The 21,524-nt window shown below is 33.6% G+C and overlaps 1 protein-coding gene across 15 annotated transcripts in view; it reads left to right on the top strand.

Moving 5' to 3' along the window:
- DMD (dystrophin) overlaps positions 1–21,524 on the top strand; it is a 1,205,254-nt gene that overhangs the window by 648,925 nt on the left and 534,805 nt on the right. For all 15 annotated transcript variants that reach the window (XM_061453343.1, XM_061453346.1, XM_061453349.1 and 12 more), the window contains one exon: positions 4,023–4,173. In XM_061453343.1, coding sequence (XP_061309327.1) covers positions 4,023–4,173 — 151 coding nt within the window. The remainder of the gene's footprint in view (positions 1–4,022; positions 4,174–21,524) is intronic.

The raw sequence follows: 21,524 nt of genomic DNA, 5'->3' as shown, positions 1-21,524 counted from the left end.
TCTTAAGGTCCTTTCCAACCCTAATTATTCTATGATTCTATGATTCTATGAATATGATTAATAAGATTGTATGTCTCTAACAATAATAATTTCCAAGATATAAATAATGGCTTTTAGGAAAGTTTATAACTATTCATGTTTTTTTTCATGCGGCTGACTGACTGTGAAGTTTTGCTAAAGCAGAATGTTTCACAGAAGTGGATTTCATAGTTTACGAAGGGATGTTATCAAAATATCAAGGAATTAATTGAAACAATGCAAAATTAAGATTTGGTTTACCACAACAAGCCAATAACCTTTTGTAATCCTTCTCATGTTTGTGACTTTTGTGTATTATCATAGAATCATAGAATCGTATTCAAAGGTTTTTCCTGATGCCTCTGCATAGCTTCTTTAAAATTGCAACTTTGGGACACAGAACATCAAGTTCAGTCCCATTGTATAGAGTTCCACTGACAGCATATCTAAATTGTCATTTGTAAATCATTGTGCAATATCATGTACAGTGCTACCAAAGAATATTAAATTTTGCTTATAGCTATTCAAGTCCAAAGGTTTAGTAAAATGATAATCTTTGAAGAAAGGAAATTACCAATATTTTTATGACTTAATGTGAATTGTGCATATTAGCTCAGCAGTTGTCTTTGGTTGCCTTTTTACTTTCTTGGTTTCCAAAGGCAAAACAAATCTATTATGTGCTAAAGAGAAAAAGGAAATCACACCCTCAAGTCATTGATTAACACTTTTCCTACTGGTGTGTCAGTGCCTATAGAAAAAGATAATGCCAGTGTTCCATATGTTTTTAAATTGTCAGCCCATATCATGTTAGAGAAATAAGGTTACTTCACTACATGTCAGAGCTCATGTACAATGCTTACACCCTTTGTAATGTATACAAGTCATACATTCTCATCTGGAGTCTGTATGGAACCTAATGCTTGGCTTCATGGTGCCCTCTTGTAACTTCTTATCGAGCATATGCTCAGAAAAATATGAGAGGACACATCAAAGAGGAAAAACTGCTGAAATATCAGACAATCACCTACTATCCACACCACTTACTTTCACTTACACCCATCAAAGGAAAAGGAATTAAGAAGGTAAAGATACAAACAAATGGATATACTGGGGCTTTTTAGCTCAATGGCTGTCCATGACAGCAGATAAGGGTGGATCCCCAGGCAAAAGTATGCAAAAGGCAAGGTCTGTAATGACACTTTCATAACCACCCAACTATGTGCTTGAGGATTCCTGCAACAGACATAGCCTTTCTGAGTTTTTATAGACCTCAGAACATCACTCTTTTATGAATTCAGTTATTAATTTTTACCATCTACTTTCTCCTGTGCAGCAACTTAGCTGCTCAGCATTTGTAGTTAATTAGCCTTCTCCTTTTGTGGGTTCTGAATTTGCCACACGGTGACAGGATTGTAAACGATAGACAAAAGCCTCTTTGGCTTTTTTTTTTTTTTTTAATTTTAAAAAGGTATCTGAAGTAGTAGTGTATGTAAAAGGAATTAATACACAGATTTAGCAGGGGAATCTCTCATAGGTATACCGGGGAGAGGTATCCCATAACACAATGTGAGCATAAAGCTGCATGGTGATGTCCCCTTTCACCCCTCGTATTGAATGGACCTGCATCTGCCACTGCAGCAACAACTGTATCTTCTCTAATCTTTGTAACAATAAGTTACAATGTTAAGTACAGTTAATCACTGAAAGACCATTGCAATTTATTGGATTTGTCTTCCATAAATCTCCTCTATTTTTTACTGATACTTAGTTTATACATACTATACTGAAAGCAACAAGTTTTCTTAAGACATGAGTAATAAACACTGGTATTTAAACTTGTAAGTTTTAAATATGAGTATCTTCCCACTGCAACTTCCCTCTCTCTTCTCCTTGCAACTCTTAATATCCAGAGCAAAGGGATGGATAATGGAGAGTGACAGGAGATTCAATTTGCAAGTACTGGAATGCAAATTCAATGTTACTAATATCAACCCCTACTGCATATTTGTATTTAAGCTGCTGATAAACTTCCTCATGCTGAGAAGAGTAATTTCATTTTGTGAGGAAAAGGAGGAAAGCTGTTTTAATGTAATGTCCAAAATCAGAGAGCGTACTGGACCAAAAGAAATCAATTTTAACTTTTATTTCCTGCGTGATTTTTTACAATGTAAAATATTTTTTTTCCTTGTAGTTCAGAGCAAGCTGTTTAAAAAAAAAAATAAAAAAATTATAGTGTGCCTTTTGATTATTGTTTGACTAGTTTTGAAAAATAAAGTATGATAAGCAGCACAAATGATCACAATCATTTTAATAAATAAGTTAGGTGACTACAACTTTTAAAGGATCTATAGTCTGTTTGCTTATATTTTCTTCTAAAAATTTTTAAGTCATCATTACAATGAAAGACATCATCTGTATTCTCTGATAGTAATGTGATTTTATTTGGTGAATTAAACTCTTTAACATTCAAACAATCATTTTTTTCTATTCAGAACCAGATTACTTCCTAGAAAAATAATTCACCATCTTTGTTTTTATTCTTTAAGTACACCCTAAAACCTATTATAATCACATAAAGGAGGATTAGTAACCTAAAGGACAGTAGCATGTTTAATGATGATCTGCTAACAAAACATTTTAGCTAATCTCTGATTAACGATCACATTTGACAGCAACTGAAAACATAGGATAACATTAAGACTATTCCATCTGAAAAAAAACAAAAAACAAAACAAAAAACCCCAAAACAATCAAACAAAAAACCACCAAATTCTGTCTTCATTTCTTTAGTATTTGGCAGTGGCTAAGGCAAACAGATCTTGAACCAGAAGATCAATCAGTCACTCTGGACAAAAATAGAGTATATCTTCCCAAAGTGCCAGAAGCACTCACACAACCTTTTATGTAGTGGACGGTAGACTTGCATACATGGTAGTAATATTTGTCATTCTTGCTTATTGTACAAAACCATATTTTTAATATGTTTTGTGTCAAACATCCTTGTATTTCAGGCATTTATATTTCTGCATGTTTATCAAATACTTTAAATGAAACATACATAGAAGGCTTTAATAAAGGGTTCTTTTACACAATACAAGTAGAATTCCTTTTGAAGAGAGCTGCATTTTCGTTGCAATAATGATAAATGGACATTTGTATCCATTGAAAGGCTGAAAAAATAAGTTTCTCTCAATAAAACTAGAGCTGAATTGTAGTATAGGACTAGAATACTTTGGTATAGTCTCTCATTACAGCAATTTCCATAAAAAAAATAGTAATCTTTTGCATCTCTGTTACATATAATATTACAGTTCATTTTTCTACCAAAATAAAATCCTTTAATCATCCTTTCATGTTGGGAAGTAAGGATTTAAGAATCTGTCTACTGATTTTTTATCCTTTGTCTTATGATATGGTAGGTCAGACATACCACAGATATTTTAAACTATTTTCTCTTTGAAAAGGGGTCTAAAAATCATTGAATAGACACAACACATAGCCAGTATGTTAGTCAACAGTGACTGTTTGCAGTGTTCGTAGCTACAGCAAATTACTAAGGAGCATTAGGAGCCTTTTATCAGCACTGGTGGTTTTTTTTCATGCTAGAATCTAAGTACATTGACAGAGATATACCCAGTTACACTGGGGCCTGTGGGTGTTGTAGCTATGATGTGAGTTAGTATGGCTTAATGAAGGTGTAAACTGAAAACGTGTTTTAACCATGGAATTAATTTGAAATATTGAAAAGGATTAAAAAATCAGTAAGACACTGATTTATGACACATATGCTTAATGATAACTTCAGAATGTTCAGAAATACTACCGTGTTTCCATTTGATGTAACATTTAGAAATGTTAGTACATGATCCCATCAAGATCATACCAAATCTAAACTGAGAGATCCAACATAATTATTTTACTTTCTTTTTTTGTCTGTAGTCAGTATGTGAATAAAGTATCAATAGGCAGTTAAAGAGTCATTTGATCTTCTTTTATACTTTCAGACGGTTTGACAAATCTTTGGAAAAGTGGCGGCTTTTTCATTGTGACATGAAAGGCTTTAATCATTGGCTGTCTGAAACTGAAGAGAAGCTGTCAAGAGCGCAGATAGAGGCTGGAGATGTGGGTCATATGAAAACCAGCCAATTTCTCCAGGTATGATTTGATTAACTGATTTCCTGTTTTTTCTGCAGTGAATAGAAATTTGCAGGTGTGGATACTCTTCATAGTTTTGCAGTTCATTTAAGGAGGATTTCTAGGTGTCCAGTGGTAATTTTGGTCAAATATTTTCAATGTCCTTGTTAACTAAAAATTTTCAGTAGTTTGTTTTAAAAAAAACATTTTTTAAAAAGATAACATGGTGTATTGTGGTACTCTGTGGTTAAATCTTTGGTCTTTCTTTAAAGTGCTAATTTCTATTTGATACTTATGACCAGCAGAAGTATCAGACTTAATTTTAAAAACTTGTGGAAGAAATGTGATTAACCATTGAGCTGTACAAGGAACAAGCTGTACAAGCTGTATATGGAACAAGAGATGTTCCATGAACTGCATCTTACCAGTATCACTTATTTTGCCTGTTTCATGTTTTAATCAAAGAACCTCGAGGATGCTTTTTATGAAATGCAGTGTGACAGAATAACTATTTAGTTCCTATATGTCCAGTTCCGATTTGTATGCTTTTCATCTTCCAGACTTTTTGAGGATCATAAGGACAATAATGTCTCTAGTTTCTTGGTAGTTTTATTTCATTTCCCTCTTGTATGATTGAAGTGGTAATGGGTATGAAGAATTAATTCTAAACTGATGTTTTGTAATTCGATAGGTTCACCCGATTAACATGACTTGACTAGACTCTGGGTTGATTCTTTAAATTACTACTTGTGCATAAGAAAAAAGATCCGTTAAACTTATAGGCATTTGTACATATGAATTGCTGGACTGAATTACTGGATTTCAGGTTGAAAGAAATAAGGTCTATCTAATATTAAAGGTGCAGTTTTATTTTGAAAGCAAAACTAATCTACTTTTTGGCCTACAGTTAAAAAAAAAACCAAACAACTTGTGTCCCTTTTTTTAATTTTTATGTCAACTTTTTAAGAGTCAGGCTGCTATTTATTGACTGTAAAATCACTGAACTGAAAAGGAAACCAAATCATGCAGTACAAGTGTAAAAATAAAGATATAACTGTTAAGTAATACATTAAGCTGAAGCAGTTAAAATAGCAGGTAAATATTTTTCTGCAAATGACTATGAATGCTTTGAACAGCAAAGGAGTTTAAGATCTGGCTGACAAAATAGGATGTCATCATCGTGGTTAAAGCCCAGCCAGTATTTCAGGACCATGCATCCTCTGGCTCACTCACTCCCCCTCTTCTCCCTTCCTCCTTCCCCAATGGGAAGAGGAGGAGAGTCAGTACAATGTAAAACCTGTAGGTTGAGATAAGAACAGTTAATTGTTAAAGTTCAATTTACTACTACTACTAATAATAAGGACAGAGAATATAAAACTAAATGAGAAAGGGGGAAAAAAACCCAATAAACACAAGTGATGCATAATAGAGTTGCTCACCATCCACTGGCTGACACCCATCCTGACCTGAGCAGCAGCCGGTCCCTTCCAGGTAACTCCCCCCAGTTTATATACCGGGCATGACGTTCTGTGATATGGAATACCCCTTTGGCTAATTTAGGTCAGGTGTCTTTCTCTGCTTCCTCCTGGCTTCCCGTGCCCCTCCTTACTGGCTGAGTATGAGACCGAAAAATCCTTGATCAAGGTAAGCACTACTTAGCAATAGTTAAAACATCGGTATGTTATCAGCATTGTTCTCAGACTAAAGCTGAAAAACAGCACTGCACCAGCTACTAGGAAGAAAATTAACGCTATCCCACTCAAAACTAGAGCAATCATCAAGGAATTTAAGATGTTCTTTATTATGTATGTAAAGGGTAGCAGAATTTGTGTATTTCCACTGAAATTTCATCTCCCTTTCTCTGTCTCCCAGTTTTAAGCATTTATTTGAAAAACATATAAAATACCAAAGTAAGTCATGAGTATCTATGTAACAAATAGTAATATAGTGTCAGAAAGCCTTACCTTTTCTTCTCTTTGCCTCTGCCCTTAGTATCCTTGAGCAGCTTCAAATAAGTGCTTAGAAAAAAGAAAGCAGATCTGTGGAAAAAACAATTGAATCTTTTTTTCTAATAACTTTCTAAAACATTTTCTCTCTGAGAAGACATTGATTTTTCAAAGCACCCAGACCAAGGTAAGCTGTATCATAGATGTTAAAAGTACACTGAGTGTGTAGCACATTTCAGAATCCAAACAGATTAGAAACATTATTTTCTTGTCATCACTGAGAAAGAAGTTCATAGTGAATTGAACATCCCACTGACAGACTCTGAGATAATACCTTGTTATTCAGAAGCTTAGATTTCAGTGTGAAAAAAGACTACTTCTGTTTTACATTTCCCTTTGACCTAGCCTCCTTCTCATCTGTTATCCGTTTGTTATTTTCTCATGAAATATATGAGAACATTTTGAACATATGCTTGCAGGATGTATCTCTACCAGGTTTTTCTTTCTGCAGTCCATCAAGCTTTTTCTGTCTTCTTTTTCCCTTGTGTTAAAAATCCCAGGGTCACATGAATTTGTCTCTCAAGTATTTCATTTAGTTCAGTACAACAGATAAAGCTACTTTTCTAATGAAAATTCACATACTGTATAAATATTCCAAATAATCTCAAGAATGTAGACCCAATATTAGTTAACATTTATTTGTTAAAGACTGTTTAGTCTGAAGTTGCCCTGTTCCCATTCTCTTCATTGGTTCTTTATTTTTCTGGGTCTAGTTTGAACAGTATTAGGCTTCTATGAGGCTGACAGAAAAGATCACTAGAATTTCCATCAGGTAAACAGTTAAAAGTGCTGAGGATTTTGATTTACTAGATTAGCAACTTGTTTTATTAATGAGATCATGCTGCTTAGTGAACCATATTCAGAATTAACAGGATTTGTTTGAAAATGCTTTCACAAGCAAGTGAATAGTCTTGTATTCAACAAGGAACCATTTTAGAAAAAAAGGTAGGACTACTTTGGAAAAGTGAAGATTAATGTGTTCATTAACATTCAGTAAATACATAGAGCCAAATGTTAAAGTAAAATGAAACAATCAACAGTGTGATTAGGTGATTATGTTAATATAAGTTAAGAGGTAATTACATTATTTTAGGTGTATTTGGGGAAGGAAAGTGTGTTCCTTTTTGCTGCACAATGGCATGATATTAAACAGCATTTATGCATTACATATAATGTGAATTAACCTAATAATAGAATTGCTTCATTTCTGGTCATGAATACGTAAGTGTTCTTGTTGTGAATTTTTCACTAAGACATTTTGAGAACAGAACTTGTGGTGTTGAAAAGAAATATCACATTTTAGTTTTTAAGAAATTGTGATTGACTTGTGATTAGGAGACAGGGTTTAAAAGGATAGATATATAGATAGCAGATCACATAATCCCTTTGAAACATATTGAACTCTGTCTTGAAAGTACTTAAAGGTTTTTTTTTTTTCTCTCATTATTCTGACTGAAAGGTTTTCTCATTGCTCCTTAATGCTTGGCAACTTTAACTTCTTCAAATTCCTGCATTTGCATTTAGTTTATTTATTTTTGTTCTAAGACTGAGTTGTAATTCAATTTTATCTAGTTCCTGATTTTATCCCCTTCTGTTCTTATAGGCTGCAATCATTTTCCCTGTTGGATCTCATTTGGTAAACTAAAGCTGTAGGTTTCTAATCTGCTTTCATATGATAGCTAGACAACCTGACTCTTATTTCCTGTGCCTATTCCTCTTCCTGGAGCATGAGTTCTCAAAATAGCACACAATTATCCAAACTGAAATACCATCCATACCATCATCAAGATAGCTCAGGTGCTATTTTTTATGGTTGAATCTTACCATGGATGAATAGTAGAATATAATTTCATTTATGTATCAAAAATTTGTTATTTCAGTTTTTCCTTTGTGATATACCTTGCAGTCACAATCTACATTCCATTTCACACACAAAGAAAAAAGTACAGGTTGTACTGGAAATTTATGCTAGCAAAGAAGCAAACAAGAATTAATATTGAGCAAGGGGGCACAAGTGTGAAGCTGTTTGTGTGACATAGATAAATGCTAAAAACTGTTTCAGAACCAGATTGTCAAGTTACATTCCTCAATCATTACCTGAGAACTTAAAAATAATATTATTTAAAAAATATACAGCATCCAGAATATTTGGTTTTTACACTGTTATTAAAAATTGCTCAGCAGTCTATATTTAGTATCCACTTTTGGGTTTCATGTTTAATATTATTATTTTAGGTGGGGCATATTTTTAATATCAAAATAGTTAAGTTCTTATTTGAATTTTGAAGCAGTTTACTTGTGTTTATGATGTTCATCTGTTGTCACTGCTCAGTGATGGGTAATTCCCACTAAACAGGCAAGGGCTGGACTTCAGGTTTAGTGGAATCATGGAATGGCTTAGGCTGGAAGTGAACTTAAAGATAATCTAGGTCCACCTCCCTGCCATGGATGGGCAGGAACACCTTCCACTAGACCAGATTGCTCAAAGCCCCATACACCCTGGCCTTGAACACTTCCAGGGAAGAGGCATTCACAACATCTCTGGGCAACCTGCTCCAGTCTTTCATGATTCTCACAGTAAAGTTTATTTTCTATAGTTTCATTGATTAAAAAATATTATTACTATATAATTATTAATATCTCAAGTATTACTTTCATTTGCAAGCATAATATCAAGAGTATCATGTTTCTTTTTAAGGTCACAGAGGACCTTAAATTATCAGTAAGATTTTGAAATTATTGTGTGGTGGCCTTGTTAATTATACTCAGCCTTCTAAAGATACTGTGGATATAAAAACTGCTTGTAAGTTACAGATCTCTCTTAAATTGTTCATACATAAAACTGTTCAGAATTTACATTTTAAAATACTTATCCAAGCCTACAAAAGGCTTGTGAATGACTCATGCCTTCTCTAGAAATCCCTTCTACTGCATTATAATGTCAGGAACATCAAACTTTTGTCTTGTGGTTGTTTAAAGTAAAAAGAGAAAATCAAGGCTTCAGCGCTGAAAGTCATGGTCATGCTAATATTTTCTCTCTTTTATATATAAATTGGATTATATGGATATAGATGAGTTAATAACCATAAATTTAAACAGTTCTGTCTGGAATAAAGCACAAATGGAATCAGAAGATGTGGGAGAAAAAAAAGTGCTTCAGTGCTTGAGGCCATATATTCTCATACCATGAAAATGCAATGGTGAGTGGGTGGATAGTTTACCCTGTTTTCCCCCAGATATAAAACTTGTAAAAATATTATTATATAATTATCGTGGCTAGAATTTTTTAGATTTTTTTTTTTTATTTTAGATTAATTTCCTTTTACTAAGTGATAAAAATTATGCCAATAGTCTCCAATTCTCGTTCCAGTTGGGATTCTATTTGGATTCCAATGGTTCAGTTTTGTTCCATTTGGATCAATTTTGTTCCACCTGGTTCAGTCTTGACTAGTGTGTTTTTGTGAATGAAACAGTAGAAATATAGGAAATTATTCTTTCTGGTTAGAGATGCTTGTGATTGCTTAATGATTCTACAAGAGAGAAAATATAGAATGTGGAATTGATGAGAAACCAATTTAGCTTTGTTTTAGAGGAATCTTTAATTAGACTCATCATGGTATGTACGACAGTGTCCTTCATATTTCAAGGGAGTATCTGGAAGAATATATATCTTACAGGAATTTATTATTAGCTAGTATTTTATTAATGCCAGAAGTACACAATCCCTTGCTATTATGTTAAAAACATTCTGACATCTTCTTCTTTTTTTTTTTTTGTTAAGGTTCTCCTTATGATTTACACATCCTCAGCACTTTGGGCAAATGTTCTGAACTAAGCACTAAAATGTTCTAAGCGTGATAATCAGCCTACGTGAATGCCATCAGTTCTTACTTACATATTGACTGGATCATTTATTCAGAGAAGCTTACTAGTTTTATTTTTATTATCACCTTCTTATCCAACATCTCTGAGTGCAGCATGCTACTGCCCCTAAGAAAGAAAACTTAGAGATCCCATGGATTACAAGTTTTTGTCCTAAGGTCTCAGTAGCAATATTTCAAGTAATATACATGAACTTTGCATCAGACACCTGGGCCCTAACTGAGCAGAACACCTCTTTTTCTGATTTAAGGCAATCTTATAAACAAATTCATGGGCCTTTCTTGACTGTTATAGCAATGAAAAGACTTCATTTACCGTTAATAAGGGGAGGACATCACAATTCCTAGTAAAATATTTACTGCTTCTTTCTTATGCCAAGAAAAATATTAAATAATACTGCAATATTTTAAGTCATGCATTTTTGGCAATATAAAATTCCTAAAAAAAACCCTTTCTTTTACTACTAAAAGGTTCTTCACAGTTGTTTCTACTAACAGAATTGAAGAAATATCAAAACAGTTTACCCTGCATTTGCAGTAAAAACCTTTTCTTGTCATGTCAAGCTATAAGAAGTATTATTTCATAATTATATCAGTTACTTAATTCTTCTCTACTGCACACAGTGCTACATTACTCCTCATTACTAATTTAAAATATCCTATTAAAAGTTTTTAATTAATTTGTTGTTGCTGTTAGTGGAACATTAAAATGTCTGAAGACTCTGAGAAATAATAAATTTGAAGTTGCTTTTGTGGATCTGCCTACTCTTACAGTATTAGATGACAATTCATAGCTTATATTTCAGTTTTATTGTAAAAGCTGGCATTGTTTATTCAGATAACCAAATTAAATCTTCTATAATTAAATGTGATGCATTCTTCAAGCATTTCATTGTGAAACTTTTTGAAATTACTATTAGCACACCTAGCTGCTAGTGACTTAATTTTTATGTATGGCAAGAATGTATAAACGTGGGGGTTTTCTCTGTTTTTAAGAAAACAGTATTCTTGGACTGGATCAGTCAAACTTCCTGGTACCTGACTGCTTTGCTGTTTGGGGGATTCATCTTCATCAGTTCAAGTGTTATAGAATACTAGCACATGGGGATCTGGGAAAGAGATTGGTGTTTATACCCATTTTGCAAGCATTTTTTGTGTGTGTGCATAAAAAATAAAGGTAAAATCTAAAGGAAATGGAGGATGCAACTTCCTCATACTGATGAATTTGTCTTACTTTCAGGGCTACTCTGGACATTTATAATCAGTGACATACAATACACTTCAGATTCAGAAAATTTATTAATGCTTTTGTAATGATATAAATATAGTTGATCTGATGATGTCTTGGAAGTTTTGGGAAATGAGCAACTAAACTAATGACTACTTTGAAGGAGGAGGATATTGCTTCTTTTGCCTAATGAAACATTTATCTGATTTGCTTTCATAAGTCTATACTCATAGTGCATCAGAGATCACTAAGGTGCATGATTAAATCTGTGGGTGTTGATGCATAGATGTGAAGATAAGACAAACTTATGGGACTTGAACTGTGTCACTTAATGACTGATCAGCCTGGGAGTCTTTCTAGGTCTTCTGATGTGAATAATTAGCCATTAAAAAATATAACATAAAACAATCAGGGAAAGGTAAGCTCTTAGGAAATAACTTTCTCTATATGTAGTTACATAAATCAGTACAAATAGGTCTTGCTGTGGCCATTTTCCCAGATAGCTTTGTTAATCTTATTTAAAACTTCATTGCAACAGATTTTGCAAACTCTATCAGTCGTACAAGCTTTCATTGCCATCTTATTTTAGACTAAAACCATAAAGTACAGCCATATAGTAAACATTCAGGTTACTGTTATGTTGTTTTAAAAAGTGAACTGCTTAAGAAACCAAACTGCATTATAAAAACCTGCATTATGAAAACCTTAATGTTTATATGGAGCAGACAGCAAAAGATCAGCATCTGCCCCTAAACTGTCTAAGAAAATACTTCAGCTAAATTTACTTTCCTAATTTTGGAAGCCAATTTTCATCAGGTTGTGATGAGCTATCTTTTGTCTTCTGCTCTTAGGTGTATTACACTAAGTGCCTTTTTACTGACAACCTTTATAGGCACCTTTGTGGAGGTGTGTGTTTGTCTGTTAATATAAGGTGTCAAGGATGAGTTAGGTATGATTTTCACCAGTGATGAGTGGATATTGAAGAATGGAGGTTTTGGTTTGACTACTTTATTGTTCATTTTAGATAAACTTGTCAGTTCATTTGTTTCTCCAAGATACTATGGTATGTTACATGGAGAGATAGAATGCCATCAGCAAGCTCAGGAAGTGTGGGCTGGACAGGTGGACAGCAAGGTGGATTGAGAACTGGCTGAATGGAAGGTCTCAGAGGGCTGTGATCAGTGGCACAGAGTCTAATTGGAGGCCTGTAAACTAGCAGTGTGCCCCAAGGGTCAGTACTGGGTCCAGTATTTAACTTATCCATCAATGACTTGGATGAAAGGATAGAGTGTCTCCTCAGCATATTTGCCAACAATATGAAACTGGCTGATATCCCAGAGTGCTGTGCTGTCATTCAGAAGGATCTAGACAGGCTGGAGAGATGGGGAGAGAGGAACCTTTTTAGATTCAACAAAGGAGTAACCCCAGGCACCAGGACAGGCTGCTGGAAAGCAACTTTGCAGAGAGGGGCCTGGGGGTCCTGAGGAACAAGTCTGCGAGCCAGCAGCAATGTGCCCTTGTGGCCAAGAAGAACAAAGGTATCCTGACCTACATTAGGAAGAGCCAGAAGCTTGAGGAAGGTGATCCTCTCTCACTACTCATCCCTGGTGATGCCTCACCTGGAGTGCTGTGTCCAACTGTGGGCTTCCTAGTACAAGAAAGACATGGAGCTCCTGGAGCAATTAGCAGCTAATGACTGTGTGTCTAGACCACCTCTCAGGTGAGAAAAGACTGAGGGAGCTGTGTCTGTTCAGCCTGGAGGAGAAGGCTAAGGAGGGATCTGATCAATGTATATAAGTATCTGAAGGCAGGGTGTCAAGAGGATGGGTCCACTTTTCTTGGTGGCGTGGTAGGACAAGAGGCAACAGGCATAAACTAAAGCAGACGAGGTTCCACCTGAATATGACAAAGAGTTTCTTTGCTGTGAGGGTGATTGAGCATTGAAATAGGTTGCCCAGAGAGGCTGTGGAGTCTCCTTCCTTGGAGATTAATGTACTCTAGGAGATCTTGCTTGAGCAGGAAGGTTGGAATAGATGACCTCCAGCTGTCCTTTCTAACCTCAACCATTCTGAGATTCTGATTGTAGCAGGCATGAAAGTAGCAAGAAAGTGCTTGAATTATTTAAATAAAATATTTATTTCTACCCTGCAGCAAACTTCTAACATACCTCTTTCTACTTAATTTTTGTATGTGAGATCCATCTCAGTAAAACAGAGCCAGAGTAGGCACCTGTGTTACAGCTAGTTATCCTGATCTTCCTTTTTAGAAAAAGAAGAAAAATAGACACTTTTAGAGTGAAGATCATCTGACCTTTCTGAGATACCCATAATATTTAAAAGTGAGCTGTGACAACAATGGAAGTGTTGACTTCTGCAGGAAAAAAAAAAAAAAACAAAACATATATATATATATAATTGTGGGGATTTTTTTCAAAGAAAAGATGAGCAGTCATGGAAACATAAAAGCCTGAAAATAATTGAGAATGATTTATTTCAGGTGTACTTCTTCCTCCCTTGAATGCATTTCATGAGGTTTTGAATATTCAGGGATTACTAGTACTAGTGAACCAGCACTGATGCTAGCCAAAATGTATTACAAAGTAATGTAATTCATGCTGAAATAAACATCTTCTCATAACTGGACTAGACATTTTGCCACAATACAAATATAACGTTCAGTGAATGATTCACTGCGTGTAATAGAAGAGATAAAAAAACACATTTTAATGAATTGTATTTTCCAGTGTCTTTTGTGAACACTAGAATTATTGAAGCTAGAATGCCTAAAGATTTGTGGCTTTGTACTTATCTGTTGTTCCAGCTGAAATGTTCTCACTGTGGGGGGCTTTATAAGGTGTTTCTTTTTCTTGTGTGAATTCTCAGCTGTTTACTAAGGTCTACAATACAAATCTGTTCCCTAATTAGGAACTGAAAGTGTTTTTTGGTTTCCTGTTTTTCTTTATGTGGTTGATTTTTTTAAAAAATAAATTATTAAATGTTATAATTTTTTATAATTCTAATCTTATATCAAGTTATTTTAAAATAAATCAGAATATTCAAAAATACAGGGGAAAGTTAGGGTGGCAGACAGACCAACAGATAATCAGAGAGCTCAATCATATGAACTTCAAAAAATCAGAATATAAACTGGATTAATTATTTTGAAAAATAGAATGTTTAAAATTATTTGATTTGTTTTGTTAAAGAGTTATCAGATATTCATTACCAACAACTGCTTGTCAGAAAACATTTTAGATGGAGGCTACTTTTTACTTTTGTCCTGTTCAGAGCTCCCTGAAGAAATTTCATCTGTTTTGGTGCTCACACCATGCTGGCTTGCAATGGCGTATGCAGTTGATTTTCTTTATAAAACTAAAAAAAAAAAAAAGAAAAAAAAGGCATATTATTTCACTAAAGCTTATGGCAGAATTTCATGACAACTTTAGATAATTATAGTAGACACTTTTTGATCTCAATCCTTTTGTTGTTGTTGTTGTACTTCTACAGGCAGCAAATATATTAGTTATTTACTCTTCTAAAAAAGGAACACAATACAGGTGCGCTGTAGCTTTTCACTCAAAATCTAAGCTTGCAATAGATTTAAAACCAACCAACCAACCAACCAACCAAACAAACAAACAATATCCTACACATTTATTTAATCTGTTTGATTTTTCACAGTGGAAGTGAGCCCACTAGAAAAAAAAAAAAATCTTGTATTTTATGGGTCTGAGTATTTTCCATTTGCTGAATATCTTCTAAATTCAAACAATAATTTTGCCTTGATGCTGATTAAAAAGATAAATAAATATGTTCTTTTGCTGTACATATTCAGACTACTTAAAAGCTTCAATTTTTGTTGCATGTTTAAGGATGTGTAATGTACTGTGATGTGCAAATTCATTTATGCATCAACTTAACAAGAATGTAATAGACTATTGTACTCATCATATTACTATATTAAATTTGAGATGTGCATATATCAGAATTTTGCTGATTCCAGAATGATTTCTTGAATTTTCTTTTGTTTTTTGATGAAGGTAGCAAAATCTTACGGTACATTAATTTACACAGGACACTCCTGTCAAAAAAAATGCTAGGAGAAGGGAAAGAAAAAAAAATGAAAGAGAACATATTTTGAACAGCTTTTCCATTATGCAATTACTTATTTGGATGGCAAATATCTACAAATTTCACAGTATTACAAGGTGTCTCACCATATCCCCTCAAAAGTGGATACTCGACATCAGTCATTATTTGTATTTTTTGTGCTAATGTAGCATAAGAGAACATTTATAGAGGAGATGCACTGAAACTGATCAAGGTTCTGCTCTTGGGGTGCTATTAGAAGTGAAGTTAAAATATTCAGAAAACATTAGGAATGTTTCTGAATTGCAGGATCCTGAGATGAACAGAGGGCTCTCTGAATGTTAATTTCCTATTAGGTGGTGGAAATGGGATCTATTATTCACCTGTTATATTAGACAGGTCATACATTTTATTTTACTGAAAGCTGGAAATAGGTGCTGATTCTTTAATGTTAGGTGATCAGTATTATTTATTTGGTTTTTGTGATTTGTCAGCACCAAATATCTATGTTCTATTGCCTTCAATAGCAAGACAAGGTGGTTCTTTGTTCCCTCTTAGTGGCTAGACTTTAAGAAAATGTTAATGCCAGCTACTGTTTCTTTTTGCTAAAATATCTGGCTATTAATCTCTCACTATAAATCTCCTCCTTTGTCCATGGTTCAGTCCTTCCAGATGTCTTGAATGAAAACCAAATATTGTTCCATTTATGCAGTCTTTGTGGAGCCATTAGATCACAGTTTATTTCTGGACACTGTAAGATAAACTGAAAATTCTGATCACAAAAATTTTCTTTCTGTGCTTTTGCAATAGGCATAACACCTACCTGAAAGAGTTTGCACAAGACAATTTTCCCTTTTAACAATTGTTTTTAATACCTGACAAAAAAAAAAAAAAAAAATCTTTTCCGTGCGTTGTATGTAAATTTTGGGGGTTTATGGGAGGCTTTACTAATAAGCATTTATGTGATGTTTTTAGTATTGGTATTTTAGTAAACTGATGGCTTTAAGAAAAGACAGAACTATTCATATTTTGTTATAAGTTTCTCTAAGGCTGAAAACAGCATGAGAGACTTTTGCTTGTGTATTGTATGAGTATTTGGTAGCTCTTGTATAAAAGTAGAGTAGATCTCAGGAACTGCTCCCATAAGATAAAATACCGCTGTGTTCTCTATTAGATTATAAAGGCTTCAGGACAAGAAATATTTGTCTGAGGCAGTGGGGTCTTAGTTTTAGCTCGGCTTCTTTTCAGGAGCTCAGAGCTACAATCATACTGATTGCAAATACTGCGTTTGTGATCAATACAGAACAAAGTTTAGGAGTAGTCTGAAAATACTGATTGCGACCAGTTTTAACAATTTTGTGACTTACCTTGGTGATTTTAGAATATTGTCAAAACTATATACTCCAATTAAGGTGGATACTCTAGCATACTGAACCCATAGGATGTATTATTTATGTACTGCTTTGATACCTGGGAGTCACACCAATCTCATTTGTGATGACTGACATCATCTTTTTATGAGTTTTTTGTTAGACCTTACAGTACTACTGAGTGTTAGAGGATTTAGAGACACTGAGCAACTCACACACTTAGGAAAGTACCTTGTGATATTGCTGCAACCCTTAGCTGCCTCAGATAAAGCCTACTTTGGTACTTTCTCTAATTTACTATCACTGCTCTACTTCATTACCTCTTTTGTAACTGTAATGACTTCAGCAATGGCTTCTGTTTCACAAAACTGATGACTATCAGTCAAAACCCTTCTCCAACCCTGCCCTAAGCAAGGGAAGAGATCAAGTCAATGAAATTAGGCTGATAAACTTAACATCTTTGTATTCATTTGTTTGTTTTAAAAGGGAAAGAAATGTCATGACCCAACACAGTTTGTTTTAAAAATATTAACAGAGAAGCAATTTATTCTGGTGACTTGATGTTTTTGCTAGAGGAAATCATGCCTTTGGAGCATAGCAACATTGATACTTTGAAAATCCTGAATTGTTAATCAGCAAATATCAAATAGAGGTCATGTTTACAGTATAGCCAAAGCTTGTGTTATTGAGGTGGATCTGTTAAAATTACTACTGTGGTTTCTTTCATAATGGATGAGACTAATAAAAAAAGGACTTTATGGTGGTCCACTGCAAGCTTTAAGAAAGTTAGAGGAATACATTTATCATCCTAATAATAATTTTAATACAAAAGTGAATCACTTAACAAGGAGTACTTTTTTTGTATGTTGTTTTGTTTCTCTAGAATCCCCAAAAATCATGACAGGGGCAGTTCCATGGAATATATTGAATATTTCATATTGATAAACCTTAAACTGAAAGCTGATGGATTTTATTTTCTTATTTATACTTAATTTATATTTGAAGAGCTACTGACACTGTATCTAGTTTACCATGTTTTCCTGTGGTAGAATTCCAATTTATTTGTAAAAGCTACAGTAAACACTAGAATTAAAGTTTTTCTTTTTTTTTTTCACATATTCATAGTAAATTTTTTGCTTAAATACATACAGAAATTAACAGATTTTGCAATACTGTTTACTGTATGACTAAACCTAATGATTTGGTGTTCCTGACTTTGTCCATCTTTTAAAATATCTTTCTTGTACTGCAGGTGCAGAATTTCAGTGACAGCTATATTTGAACAAAACACAGAGAGACCGTAACCTCCTCATTTCTTTATATGCCTTCAAAAGATTTTCTAACTCCTTTGTGTCACAATGAAAACTCCAGGCATAACTGATTCTTTACCACTTTCCTCTGTCCACTCTTATCTTGCTTTAAAATCTTTTTCAGAATTGATGTTTTCCATTATAAGAGTCCTTAAGGCTGTGAGCAAGTTTTGTAGTCTTTACTCCTAGAAGTAGACTGTATTTTCATTCGTACTGATGCATGTGCTGCTTTGTTTTTTCTTTGTTTATTAACTGATCTACATTTCTCAACCCGTGATGAGTCCTATGCATCAACTATATATCACCTAGTCTTCAAAATCTTTAAGACCTTTATTCTGCGTTCAGGGCTAATTTGCTTCCCCCCTTCCTCCCTCTCCTCCACTCCCCATTACAATTTAAAGTAAGAATAGATTTTATGCAGATTTTGAGTTCTGTCAGGTTCCATCAGATTTTCTGAAATCCTTGGAGACTAGTCAATGTAAAGGCAATGTTTACTTAAAAAAATCCAACCATTTATGTCAGTGTAAGCTTTGAGAAAAAAAAAAGAACATCAAGAATTTAAAATTATCAAAGTTAAGACTATTTAATAAATATTACCATTATTTTGATACTAGAACATCAGTCTGGACTGAGATTAAATTTAAAGTATGCGGCAGTGAAAAGTTAGGAACATTGCTTTACCCTCATTTCCCCAGATAAGTTATTTTTAAAAGCAAATAACCTTCTTGTCACATATTCGTTTGGTAAATCTAAAACAATAAGTGGGATGAATTTAAAAATCAGGAAAGGAGGGAGGGCAGCAGTGACGACAATGGATATTGCTTGGTGGAAGTCACAGTCCTGTTTGTCTTGGGAAATTAGAGAACTAATCTGGTGATAATATTGAATGATTTTACCAGGTTTATGTTTGTTTCTTTTCAGTTGATTGGTTTCTTGGCAGCTCTCAGCAGACTTCGTATGCATTTTAAAGACATGATGTTTTCAGATACAACCTGTAGGGTAACCTTCTCACTGCATTTTCAGAACACAATCTTGGAACAAAACTTTTGTTCTTAATCCAATCTCTCTAATTAAAAAAATGCATACACCTTATATTTTGGCAGATAGACATTATGACTTATGAGGTATCTTGTCCTGCCTATATGGTTGGATCATTTGCAGTAATACTGTAAGTGACTGGGGGAAGAATAACACATTTAGGTATAAAAAATAACTGTAATAAAATGTAATTATCTCTTGACTGTTTAGTTTATTTGCAAATTTTTAAAAGCATCCTAGTCTACTTGACTCTTATACTGGTATCTTGGAAAAAAAAACACGTGTTTTCTGGCAGCAGGACTGATTATATTGAGCACATGGCAGCAGGAGGAAAGCTAAAGATAAGCTTAGTGTACTTATTGTAAATATGTAAGCTGAGATTAGATTTTATAATTAATGGAAAGACAGCAAGTGAAGTTATGTTCAATATGATCCCATTAAAAAAGTATAACTATGTTATAATATGATGGGATGATCCCCATTCTCTGAAGTTTATTTATGACCAGAATATTTGTAAAAGGCATGTATGCATATGCTATCCCATGTTTCTTACATCTGTTCTAAAATTGCTCACACTCCTCTGAAGACCAGTTAACAGCATAAAACTACGAAATAGTATTATAGAGAGAACCTCAGAATATAAGCTTAAATTCTCTTTCTAAAAGCTTGCAGTATGGTAAAATTTATTACTGGGTCTTTTAAGCGGCCTTATGAGTAATATCAGATGAAGAAAATAAAGCATCAGTTAAAATGTAACAAGTCTAGAAATTTTAGTTACTACCTAGCATTGAATTTTTTCTAAGTTGCATTTTAATATCAAAATGAGCATGATACAAGAACACACTGTATTATGCATTGTAGACCTGACAGAATTGTTCACAATAGCTAATATGTAGACTGTTTTATTGTTTTGTTTTGGCAGTAGTTTCTGTGATAGAGAAAAAGGTATTCAAATTTGTTTAGAATTTTAGAGTCCTAAATAAGTTGGTTTATTTCATTCTGTGTCCTTATGTTATCTTTGTATTATTCATAATACTCTCGGGATTATTAGAAGCAGTATATAATTATTTCTAAGTTAGTATCAACAGCTATTATATAATGTTGATCTAAAATCTGTTGAAGACCATTGACCTCAGAGGCAGTTTATCATGATGGCAGAAATTAATCATGTTAGCTACGCTTGATCTCATGAAGACAATACAAATTTAAAAACTGCATAAACAGGGGTAGGCAATGATTTTGAGTATTACTAGATTGTCATATCATAATAGTTTCATAATAATTAGGCACATTAAGCAAGTGATGAAGTGATATAACAGTAGATGAAGTAATTATTTCCAAAATTCTGCCACACAATTGTTAAAATAAAAAACACCCTCACATTAAAGCATTAAAATATATACTTAAGTTTGAAAATTCCAATGTTGAGTATTCTCACTTTTGACTGTTCTTACTTTATTACAGTTAATCCCTCTTGAATCTGTCATTGTGCCATTATTATTTGGATTATTGGATTTTATTTACAGTACTATACAGTTCTTAAAATCTTTAAGTATCTATAGTTTTAATATCTTTTTAAGATCTCTAAAATTTTGCTGCTCTTTTAGCCTTTTCTAGTTAAGTATTTTGTATAAGAATTTTAAAAAGAATCTGAGAAGTAACAAATCAGAAAAATCACAGTATTAGAAATTGAAATGAAAGTCTTTTGCTTGCATTAATTTGAATAATACAGGTTATAATTCTGTGGCAATGCTGTTTTAATGCTGTGGTTACAGCAGTGAAAACTTCACATCATCTCAGTTGTATGGGATGAAAGCATGAATCAGTGATTTCCACACCCACATATATCTGAATATATACTTCCAATATATCAGGTTTTGAACAACGACAGATCAGCACAAGTACTAATTAAGAGTTTAGCAAATAGTAACTTACATGCATATTACAGCGTAAAATGTGGTATGTGAATAAATATGTGGTCATAACACACATTGGGAACACTTCCTTTCTGCATTATTTCCAAAGCACCTCTTAAGCTATAAGCATGATTTAAAATAAAATAAATCTTATTATATTATCATTAAAATAACTCAGAACAATTACCAATATCTGTCTTAGAGGCAAACTCTTCCCCTCCATACTGTATTTCCATGTCACTCCTACGTATGCAAGCCTAGTGTGTCAGAAATTATCTGCCATGCTTTATCAAATGTTTGAGGATAATCTAGAAATCTATAGCATTGCCTCCCAGCTGATTATCCTGTTGTCTATAGTCATCAAAAGTTCTAATTTAACTATAATTTTGCTCCCGAACTTTTTTATTTAAGCCTTTCCTAGAAGTCTAAAAATCATATACAGAGTTTAGAGGTTCTTTACTGCATTTTATGCCATCTTAAGTTTTTGTTTTCATTGGAAAAATCTCAACAGCCTGTCTAAGTTAAATGGAATGAT

This window comes from Pezoporus flaviventris, unplaced genomic scaffold (genome assembly GCF_033815535.1).
Source record: "Pezoporus flaviventris isolate CSIRO_AGI_PZ_B2104156 unplaced genomic scaffold, CSIRO_AGI_Pfla_v1 ptg000015l, whole genome shotgun sequence".
Taxonomy (NCBI): domain Eukaryota; kingdom Metazoa; phylum Chordata; class Aves; order Psittaciformes; family Psittacidae; genus Pezoporus; species Pezoporus flaviventris.
Note: the sequence above shows the minus strand (reverse complement) of the source record. Positions and strands in the feature narration are given on the sequence as shown.